We start from the raw sequence: 12,016 nt of genomic DNA, 5'->3' as shown, positions 1-12,016 counted from the left end.
GGATTTACAGCGGATTTCCAGTGTTTTTTTGTGCGGATTTCACCTGCGGATTCCTATTGAGGAACAGGTGTAAAACGCTGCGGAATCCGCACAAAGAATTGACATGCTGCGGAAAATACAACGCAGCGTTTCCGCACGGAATTTTCCGCACCATGGGCACAGCGGATTTGGTTTTCCATAGGTGTACATGGTACTGTAAACCTGATGGAAAACTGCTACGAATTCGCAGCGGCCAATCCGCTGCGGATCCGCGGCCAATCCGCTGCGGATCCGCGGCCAATCCGCTGCGGATCCGCGGCCAATCCGCTGCGGATCCGCAGCCAAATCCGCACTGTGTGCACATGCCCTAACCCTACCCCTACCCCTAACCCTACCCCTAGTTCTAACCCTAGATCTAACCCTAACCCTAGTGGAAAAAGAAAAAAAAATATTTTCTTTTTTTTATTATTGTCCCTACCTATGGGGGTGATAAAGGGGGGGGGGTCATTTACTATTTTTTTTATTTTGATCACTGTGATAGGTTATATCACAGTGATCAAACTATACCTGGAACGAATCTGCCGGCCGGGGGGGGTTGGAATCGTAGCACGGGGGGAGCGGGCAGGAGGACGGGGGAGCAGACAGGACTACGGAGGGGAGCGGAGCGGGGAGGAGATCGGTGGGGGGGGGGGGGTACATAAGTGTTTCCAGCCATGGCCGAAGATATTGCAGCATCGGCCATGGCCTGATTGTAATATTTCACCAGTTTTTTAGGTGAAATATTACCAATCGCTCTGATTGGCAGTTTCACTTTCAACAGCCAATCAGAGCGATCGTAGCCACGGGGGGGTGAAGCCACCCCCCCCCCCTGGGCTGAAGTACCACTCCCCCTGTCCCTGCAGATCAGGTGAAATTGGAGTTAACCCTTTCACCCGATCTGCAGGGATGCGATCATTCCATGACGCCACATAGGCGTCACAGGTCGGATTGGCACCGACTTTCATGACGCCTACGTGGCGTCACAGGTCGGGAAGGGGTTAAAAACACCGCTGCCAGATGTTACAGCGTAGTGGATTGGATTTCTAGGAATCGTGTGTGCACCTGCGGATCACCCGCGAAACTGACATACAGTGCGTCTTTCAGATCCGGGTATGCATGTGGATTTTCCCCATTTGCATTAATGAGGCAAATACGCGTGTGTAAAAAAAAAAAAACGGAAATGCGTGTCGGCTTATTTGTATAATAGCTTCAGAAATGGTGCGGACATTCTGTAGCGTCAAAACCTCACCAAATCCTGAACGTGGGAACCTACCCTTAGAAGCCAGTCTTAAGCCTGTCACCTAGTCAAATCAGAACTCATACTTTGCACTGACGAGGGACAATACCCCTAAACACTGTCTGTAAATTGAGATTCTGTTTTTTCTTTTGTCCTAAGTCATATGACAGGGCTAGTTAAAGGGTCGCGATTGACATTTAGGATTGCTACTTCCAGTTGGTGGCACTAGAGTTCTAGTTGTCTTCCTCTCTGTAGAGGTAACATGCATATTAAAATCCTGTGAAGCACCTGTTAACCGGATCATCAGGAGGCTTTGATGTGTAGATGCTCTACACATCAAAGCCTCCTGATGATCCGGTTTTGGTGAAACGCGTTGAGGCGTATGAAACATCATCTGATAAGTATCGGTCACACCCTCTGATTATCATGGTTATTATTTAAGTATATGCCATCTTCGGTTGAAGATTGGCAAATTTGTGCTGTGGTTATCTGTGCTTTGCCTGTTTGCATACATCTAACTGTTATTATGCCTATGAATCTCTAGTTACGGTATATATCATCAGGGCATTCCAGGGTCAGTCTTCGGTGAGTGGTGGTGTCACATCCGCTGTCAAGTAGGGCGCCAACCCCCACAGCCAGGCAGGGCACATACCAGCAGGGTACAGAGGTAGTGAGGTTATTTTATAGCACGAGCACTTTTTTGTTTTGCACATTGTCCTTTTTTGTCCGTGTATCTCACCCTGCCACAAACTAACTGTATCTCACCCTGCCTGTATAGTTTAAACCTGCCTATCTTTTTCCTGTCCAGTATCTATGAGGTTATAAATGTGACACCTATGTCAGGGATGGCATCAGGAGACATAGGGTCAGCCGGCGGTGAGTGCGGGCGCCATTCTCGTATCTTTGTTTAGGGTGCCAACCTCCACTGATAGGTAGGAGTTCTTAACAGGGTTTGTCTGGCAGGGGTATTTAGAGTGCACGGTTGTGTGTTCTATGTGGTTATCTGGTTGTAGTTGTGGCTTGGTTTTAATTGGATTTAAATAAATTGTGATATTTTTATCAGCTATCATTTAGATTGAAGGTAATTTGGGTTGTCAATTCCTGTGAAGCACTTGAAAGAAAGGTTACTAAACTTCTTGAATGCGGTTTTGAGCACTATGAGGAGTACATTTTTTAAAATGGTGTCAGTTTGGGGTACTTTCTGTCATATAGGCCCCTCAAAGTCACTTAAAATGAAATGTGGACCCCAAAATTAATTTTATTACATTTTGTTGGAAAAATTAGAAATTGCTGACTTTTAACCCTTCTAACTTACTAACACAAAGCATGTTTTAAAAAAATGATGCAGATGTAACGTATACTTGTGGGAAATATTATTTATATCACACAAAATAGTTCCTCATTTTTATGCCCTTAAGCCAGATATTTAATGTTGAAAATTATGAAATTTTCCAAATGTTCTCAAATTCCGATATTTTCACAAATAAACGCCGAAAATATCTACCGTACCTAAATTTATCATTAACATAAAGTTCAATGTGTCACGAATGTGTCAGAATTACCGTATATACTCGAGTATAAGCCGACCCGAGTATAAGCCGACCCCCCTAATTTTGCCACAAAAAATTGGGAAAACTTATTGACTCGAGTATAAGCCTAGGGTGGAAAATGCAGCAGGTACCGGTGAATTTCAAAATTAAAAATAGATACTCCATACCGTTCATTATGGCCCCATAGATGCTCCACATAAAGCTGTGCCATATATACAATGCTCTGCACCATTGCCCCATAGATACTCCACATAAAGCTGTGCCATATATACAATGCTCTGCACCGTTGCCCCATAGCTGTGCCATATAGTGCTCTGCACCGTTGCCCCATAGCTGTGCCATATAGTGCTCTGCACCGTTGCCCCTTAGCTGTGCCATATAGTGCTCTGCACCATTGCCCCATAGCTGTGCCATATAGTGCTCTGCACCATTGCCCCATAGCTGTGCCATATAGTGCTCTGCACCGTCCATTATTGCCCCATACCTGTGCCATATAGTGCTCTGCACCATTGCCCCATAGCTGTGCCATATAGTGCTCTGCACCATTGCCCCATAGCTCTGCCATATAGTGCTCTGCACCATTGCCCCATAGCTGTGCCATATAGTGCTCTGCACCATTGCCCCATAGCTGTGCCATATAGTGCTCTGCACCGTCCATTATTGCCCCATACCTGTGCCATATAGTGCTCTGCACCATTGCCCCATAGCTGTGCCATATAGTGCTCTGCACCATTGCCCCATAGCTCTGCCATATAGTGCTCTGCACTGTTGCCCCATACCTGTGCCATATAGTGCTCTGCACCATTGCCCCATAGCTGTGCCATATAGTGCTCTGCACCGTTGCCCCATAGCTGTGCCATATAGTGCTCTGCACCATTGCCCCATAGCTGTGCCATATAGTGCTCTGCACCGTTGCCCCATAGCTGTGCCATATAGTGCTCTGCACCATTGCCCCATAGCTGTGCCATATAGTGCTCTGCACCATTGCCCCATAGCTGTGCCATATAGTGCTCTGCACCGTCCATTATTGCCCCATAGCTGTGCCATATAGTGCTCTGCACCATTGCCCCATAGCTGTGCCATATAGTGCTCTGCACCATTGCCCCATAGCTGTGCCATATAGTGCTCTGCACCGTCCATTATTGCCCCATAGCTGTGCTGCTGCTGCAATAAAAAAAAAAACACACATACTCACCTGTCTTGCTTGCAGCTCCTCGGCGCCATCTTCCCGGCGTCTCTCCGAACTGACTGATCAGGCAGAGGGCGGCGCGCACACTATATGCGTCATCGCGCCCTCTGCCTGAACAGTCAGTGCGGAGAGACGCCGGGAAGATGGCGCGACGCCCGGCGTGTGGAACGAGGAGAGGTGAATATGACATACTTACCTGCTCCCGGCGTCCCGCTCCTTCCCCCTGCCTGTCTTCGGTGCCGCAGCCTCTTCCTCTGTCAGCGGTCACCGGCACCGCTTCATTAGAGAAATGAATAGGCGGCTCCGCCCCTATGGGAGGTGGAGCAGCCTATTCATTTCTCTAATGAGCGGTCCCACGTGACCGCTCAGGGGAAGAGCTGCTGCACCCAGAGACAGTGTGACAGGCAGGGGGAGCGACAGGAACGCCGGGACTAGGTGAGTATATGACAGTGCTCCCCCGCCGACCCCACCACCGATCATGACTCGAGTATAAGCCGAGAGGGCACTTTCAGCCCAAAAATTTGGGCTGAAAATCTCGGCTTATACTCGAGTATATACGGTACTAGGATACAGTAAAACGTTCCAGAGTTATTACCAAATAAAGTGACTCTGGTCAGAAATGTAAACTTTGGCCTGGTCAGGAAGGGGTTAAACTTTTGCCATGAAATCCATGTGCATCATCAGTGGAAGTTCATTCCTATCCAATGTCATACGTGTGCCTCGATGATTGCTTGGACACAATAGTTGTATCTATACAGTCACCATTGAGCGTGCTATTGTGATTGACAACCTCACTAACAGCTGAAATCTGTGAAAACTGTCCTGGCTCTATAATCCTTTAATATTCAACATAGTGCTGATATGCTATGCTTTTTACTAACCACGCTTAAGTTAATTGGTTTATACTGTAACTTATGCGTGACAATATATTACAAAGACAAATATTTAAGGGTAATTCCTATCTTTATAAGTTTTTACCTACCCATACAATAGGTGATAAGCTGCTGATCGCTAGAGGTCTGACTGCTGGGATCCCCATTGATCCGGAGAGCCCTGCCTGGAAGGAGTAGAAGCGGAACCTGCTCTTGACCTCACTTTCTCTATGGGACTACAGGAAATATCCTAGCGCTGTACTTGGCTATCTCCAGCAGTCCCATAGCCTATGTATAGATGATTTACTTCTAAAGATGACAACAAAAAATCATAAGTAAGATAATCAACTATTAATTAAAAAAAACAAAAAAACAAACACCTTCCCTAAACACTATTTTTCTTAACTGTAAAAAAAGCCACCAAAGTTAAACATACTTTGTGCCATATATGTGCCCAAAAAATAAAAATATTAAAAGAAAATAGTTATGATTGAATGTGAGGATGTACAAATTTGCTTGGTTCTTGAAGGAATTGTCCAAACTTGTGACAAGTCTGCAGTCACGCTCTGTGACTGCACGTGTGCGATTTCCATACTTCAGGGCACATTCCGGCCTCGCTCAATAGTGAATAGTGAATTGAACGAGGCCAAGCATGTTTTCTTGGCACCTGTATGCAAATCGCATGCTCTAGGTTTCGGACCGCCTACTCTCACCAGTAATACCAGAGAATCCTGGCAGAGTAATCCGTTAATAATGAGGAGAGCTAATGAAAGGGTTTGTAGTATGACACAGCTAAACTCAGATATGCTAACCCTCCCCACAGGGACTCTTCTTTCATTCGAGTGTTGCTGCCCGTTTGATTGGTCAGCGTCATACAGGGTGAAGTGCATGCCCCAGTGAAAACTGTCTGATAATACCCACTTGAGCGTAAAAAACAAACAATTAACTCAATAGGTTCCAAATACTTTGATTGCTAGTATTTCTGCAACTGAGAGGTGAAATAAAAATCAAACAAACATGTTTTATTCTGCCGTGCAGCCCCTATTACAGTGATGGTGAACCTTTTTAGAGACCGAGTGCCCAAACTGCAATCTAAAACCCACTTATTTATCGCAAAGTGCCAACATGGCAATTTAACTGGAATACTGAGGTTTTAGTTTAGAAAAACAACTCCTACATTAGCGCGCTATAGCATCTATAGCAAAGAGCTTGTAAGCGCTGCACTCCAAGCCTAAGATACTAGCCATCGATTGCAGTGGAGGTCTGTTCTTGAGAATAAAAGGGAATTTTATTCAAAAGTAAAATTGCCAAGTTGTTTGTTTTTTTTACAACCTCTTTGCAATTGTAACCCTTTATTATGATGAGAATAACCCTTTAAGCATGGGATGTCAAACTAAATGCACATAGTCCTCCAAACAGTGTAATGGGCCTCACATAGTGCTCCATACAGTGTAATGGGCCCTACATAGTCCTGCATACTGTATAATGGCCACACATAGTGCTCCATACTGTATAATAGTCACACATCCTCACATGTAAAGCGCCATGGAATAAATGACGCTATAATAATAAATAATATGATGCTGCATACTGTATAATGGCTTTACATGATGTTGCATAATGTATAATGGGCCCATATAATGCCCCACACTGTATAATGGCCACATATGATGTTCCATACTGTGTAATGGTTCCACATGATGATGCATACTGTATAATGGCCACAGTGCTCCATAATGTATAATAGCCACACATAGTGCTCCATACTGTATAATGGCCCCACATGATGCTGCATACAGTATAATGGTCCCACATGATGTATACTGTATAATGGCCCCACATGATGCTGCATACAGTATAATGGTCCCACATGATGATGCATACTGTATAATGGCCCCACATGATGCTGCATACTGTATAATGGCCCCACATGATGCTGCATACTGTATAATGGCCCCACATGATGCTGCATACAGTATAATGGTCCCATATGATGAAGCATTGATGCATACTGTATAATGGCCCACATGATGCTGCATACAGTATAATGGCCCCACATGATGCTGCATACAGTATAATGGCCCCATATGCTGCTGCATACAGTATAATGGCCCCTTATACTGCCCCATACTGTGTAATGGCCATAGGAAAGAAGGATGGAGGGCACCATCAACCTTATATCAAGCTGGGATCAACCCGGGGTATGTCCGAGAGAGTAATGTCAATGAACAAGAGAAAAGAAGACATACACATGACCGGGGATCACCAAGAAAACAACAATATTATTAATAATACTCAATTTTATTGTGGTCAAAAAAAAGGACACAACACACAGTAAAAACAATTAAAAACCAAATAGGTACATCCCCGAAAGGGGAATGCCCCCCAAGACCAGGGAAAACTGATACTGAAAAGTATAATACAAATGTACCGTGACAGGTGCAAATACAGATGTAAAACAGATGGTAAAAAGCGCATTTAAAGTGTACAACTGCTCAATGGGCAGGATTTATCATGTTTGCCCTAAAGGCATGAAATTGTTATGGCCATAACAATTATGAGATGAATAAAGCTCACAAAGTGATATTCAATCTAATACACACCCTTGCAAAAATACAGGAAATAATATCAAATAACTAATCAGACTTAAAAATGAGTCCCATATGCTATAAGAATCCCATATATGTATAAAGTGCTGCATGCGAGATGTACAGAATCAATAATATGAGGTGGGGGGGCAATGCCTGGACCCCACAGACTGCAAACAGGATATATGTAGGCCTGCAAATGAAGGGCACATAAATATCACACCTGCCCATAGGCAATTATTGGATGAAGGAGATGCGTGCAGACCATATCCTATGGTAAATCAGATTAATAATATACAAATGCATCCTATATACCGCAACAGCCCAAAAAGTGCTATATGCAAGATCCCAATATATAAAGTGCTATATGCAAGATATTCAGGGCTGTGGTGTAAAATGAAGAACAATGCCTGGACACCACAGACTACAAATGGAGTATATACGGACCTGCAGATACAGGGCACATAAATATCACATCTGCCTACAACCAGTGGCTAGAAGGAAAGGCATGTAGATGCGCATAAAGGGGAGTGAGAAAGAGCCATGGACGCCAAATACAACCTGCCCAGGGCTAGAAACAGCGCTAAAGCAGCATAGCACCGGTCATGGGGGGCAAAAGAACGCCCAACGCGTATCGCCACAGAGTGGCTTTCGTCAGGAGCAGAAGTCTGCTTGTAGGCAGATGTGATATTTATGTGCCCTGTATCTGCAGGTCCGTATATACTCCATTTGTAGTCTGTGGTGTCCAGGCATTGTTCTTCATTTTACACCACAGCCCTGAATATCTTGCATATAGAACTTTATATATTGGGATCTTGCATACAGCACTTTTTGGGCTGTTGCGGTATATAGGATGCATTTGTATATTATTAATCTGATTTACCATAGGATATGGTCTGCACGCATCTCCTTCTTCATCCAATAATTGCCTATGGGCAGGTGTGATATTTATGTGCCCTTCATTTGCAGGCCTACATATATCCTGTTTGCAGTCTGTGGGGTCCAGGCATTGCCCCCCCACCTCATATTATTGATTCTGTACATCTTGCATGCATCACTTTATACATATATGGGATTCTTATAGCATATGGGACTCATTTTTAAGTCTGATTAGTTATTTGATATTGTTTCCTGTATTTTTGCAAGGGTGTGTATTAGATTGAATATTATCACTTTGTGAGCTTTATTCATCTCATAATTGTTATGGCCATAACAATTTCATGCCTTTAGGGCAAACATGATAAATCCTGCCCATTGAGCAGTTGTACACTTTATATGCGCTTTTTACCATCTGTTTTACATCTGTATTTGCACCTGTCACGGTACATTTGTATTATACTTTTCAGTATCAGTTTTCCCTGGTCTTGGGGGGCATTCCCCTTTCGGGGATGTACCTATTTGGTTTTTAATTGTTTTTACTGTGTGTTGTGTCCTTTTTTTTTACCACAATAAAATTGAGTATTATTAATAATACTGTGTAATGGCCTCGCATTTATAAAAACCAAAACTACTCACCTCTGCCCATTTAAACGCTGATCTGGTCTCTTCATATATCAATCCTACCTGTGGGCACGCGCTCCATCTCTGCAATAGCTCCACCGCCACTCTCCTCAGCCCACGAGCCATCCCCGTCCTCAGCATGTGCGCAGACTGATGGAACAGTGCTAGTGATGAGAGTCGGGGAGATTACGAGCAGGCTGAGGAGAGTGGTGGCGGCGCTAGATTTGAGGAGATGGCGCACGTGCCCATCGGGAGGGCTCTGCTTGCCCCCTCTGGCAGGCGTGCCATAGGTTCGCCACTACTGCCCTATTACATTGTGTCCATTTCAACATGAAAAATATGGTGAAAGGTCTCTTGAAATAACATTTTCAAGGCCAAAAATTGCCTCCATTTTACTGGCTTACAGTTGCGTGCAAGATCCAAATATGGAACAGGAATCACACCTCAAGGGGGCGGGTCAGCCATCTTTTGGGACATGACTGGCTTGCTTTGACAAAAACAAAAGATTGCCAGCGGTCACCAGGCGTAGCAAAAAAAATAAAATTTAAGTTATATTGCTCCCTTTTTCTACTTTTTTGCAAACTGTGGTGAGTGCTGTCATGATTTTTTGGGATTGCTGGAGAATAGTATATCTTCGTCTCATTTATGTGACTGTGTCTCTTGCAATGTTGTGTGCTGCGGACATCCTTTTTTTTTTTTTTTTTTTTCCTATTGCTTGCTATGACAGTCTGACGAGGAGTTTGTAACTCATCTACCTGTCCTTTTCTGAGCTCCTCCGTTTGTAAAAATGATTATCCCCACATTTGATCATGCGAGTGGAAAAAATAAAATTGTCCCCAAAAGAGGACAGTCGAATTTAATAGGATCACATGGGAAGCTTCATTTATATTTTTGTGTAACGCTAAGCAATTGTAACAAACTTTTTGTAGTCTGGTAAGAAAATATTCAAGCATTCTGAATTATCAGGAAGAAATTGTTGATGACCTGAAGATGTGTAGCTGAACATAAAAATGCCAGCCAGTATGTCAGGCTGTCCTGTGCTGCACTCTTACTGCTATAAATGTACCATTTTCCTTTCAGTCATAATTCATCTATTACTTTGATTTCTCACAAAAAGCAATTTGTCACCTGTATAGATTTTTTTTTGTAAATTTAAATGACAAAAAAATTAATTTGCTTGTTATTTTTTTCTAGCTGTGGATGCTGTTTGATCAGAAAATACAATTTGATCGAGCCATGAATGACGGGAAGTATCACATTACTGAATCGCTAGTAACAGGAATCACCGCCCTTAACAGCGTTGAGGGATTGTACAGGTATACCAGGCTGTTACGTCATTTGTGCTCACTAATGTACTGGAAGCAGGAACGCTTCTGAAATGATTTTTCTTTTTTTTTTCTTAGGAAAGCCATTGTTCTGAAAGCACAAAACCAAACAGCGGAAGCTCATAAAATCCTACAGGTGCTACTGACTCACTGTCAGAAAGTAAAGAACATGGAGATGGTTATAAGGTTAGTTATAGCTCCTGTATGCCAAGTGCTCCTCAGAAGGGAAGGGTTAATTTTCTACATAACTTATGGAGAAGCAATTATCAAGACTGTACAGTCAGTTTCAAATGTGGATATAGGAAGTCACTCACACTACCAAGTGTCACATTGAAAGAGACACTCGTCATTATTCTACTGCGTAACGTATCTAGAAAGCCCAGAGAAGTTTTATATTTTAGCCCTTAGAGGGGTTGTACAATTCTTTACCATTTTTTAAATATTTTATAGGTGGGATCTAAACCACTCTCCTTTATTGTTTCGCAGGCTCCGCTCCATATCTTAGTAGCTCACTACTGCTTCATCGCATTTAAATAAATGAGGCTAAGTAACAATACCAAGTACACCAGCTGCTTAAAGGGGTATTCCCATCTACAAGATCCTATCCCAATATATAGTATGTGTAGTAGTAATAATAGTAGTAATAATAATAATCAAATGCCTCCAATTAGAAATGTAGTATAGTTTTTCTAATTTGCTATGTCTCTTTCCTCATGTGCAGGCATTGCAGGACCTTAGGTTTCCATGGTTACGACCACTGATATAGTGACAGTTTGCTAATTGCTAGTGGTTGTAACAATGGATGCCTAAGGTCCTGCAATGCCTATACATTAGGAAAGATACATAGCGAATCAGAAAAAAACTATACTACAGTTCTAATTGGAGGTATTTGCTAATATTAATATTACACCTACTACATATTGGGATTGGATCTTGGAGATGGGAATACCCCTTTAACGTATGGAGCTGTGCCTGGTAAACAATAGAGAGGACTTGGCCCTCACCCAAGCATCACAGTTCCATCACCACTTGATCGTAAAAAGGTGCTGTGAGTTGGATTCCAACAGACTGAATATTGGTTTTTTTTTATCAAAAAAAGTTTACTGAATGTCAGATAACAGTTTACAGCAGAATAATTATTTTACATGTCTTCATACAGTAGATATACAGGAATAGTGAATACATATCAAATTCATTCTATGACCTTTAACCCCTTACCGACCTCCACCATACTAGTACTGCGGAGGTCAGATCCCCTGCTTTCTCCTTCGCCTCATTGGGGGACACAGACCGTGGTGTATGCTGCTGCCACTAGGAGGCTGACACTAAGTGATACAAAGAAAGTGATCTCCTCCCCTGCAGTATACACCCTCCTGCTGGCTCCCAGCTAACCAGTTCTTGCTTAGTGTCCGTAGGAGGCACACGGACTGGTCTGCTATTCAGACCCAAAGAACTCTTTTTACTTTTACCTTTACAACAGACGAAGGAGGCGACGGATTATTTCATGTTCCGATCTCCCCCGAACCAACAACAGGCGAGCACGGGAGTGTTACCTCTCCGTATCCTCTCCTGCGACGTGGGAAGCCACTGCCTGAGCTGATTTTTAGGGGCGACGGGCCCCTTCAAGGGCACCGATCTCCCCCCTCCCTCATCAGACGAGCACTGTAGTGTCACCTTCAGTATCCTCTTCTGCAGCCAGGCCTATTGCCGGACATTCAGCCCTGCCCACCAGGTTTT

The 12,016-nt window shown here is 43.5% G+C and overlaps 1 protein-coding gene across 2 annotated transcripts in view; it reads left to right on the top strand.

The window, feature by feature from the left end:
• Positions 1 to 12,016, top strand: part of ANAPC5 (anaphase promoting complex subunit 5) — an 86,296-nt gene that overhangs the window by 39,020 nt on the left and 35,260 nt on the right. For both annotated transcript variants that reach the window (XR_013222625.1, XM_077292947.1), the window contains exons 14-15: positions 10,149 to 10,270; positions 10,358 to 10,465. Coding sequence is in view for 1 of the 2 variants with exons in the window: in XM_077292947.1 (XP_077149062.1) it covers positions 10,149 to 10,270; positions 10,358 to 10,465 (230 nt within the window). In the remaining variant the exon portion in view is untranslated. The remainder of the gene's footprint in view (positions 1 to 10,148; positions 10,271 to 10,357; positions 10,466 to 12,016) is intronic.

Source organism: Ranitomeya variabilis, chromosome 1, assembly GCF_051348905.1.
Source record: "Ranitomeya variabilis isolate aRanVar5 chromosome 1, aRanVar5.hap1, whole genome shotgun sequence".
Classification (NCBI taxonomy): domain Eukaryota; kingdom Metazoa; phylum Chordata; class Amphibia; order Anura; family Dendrobatidae; genus Ranitomeya; species Ranitomeya variabilis.
The sequence above is the reverse complement of the archived record's forward strand: the minus strand, read 5'-3'. Positions and strand labels throughout refer to the sequence as shown.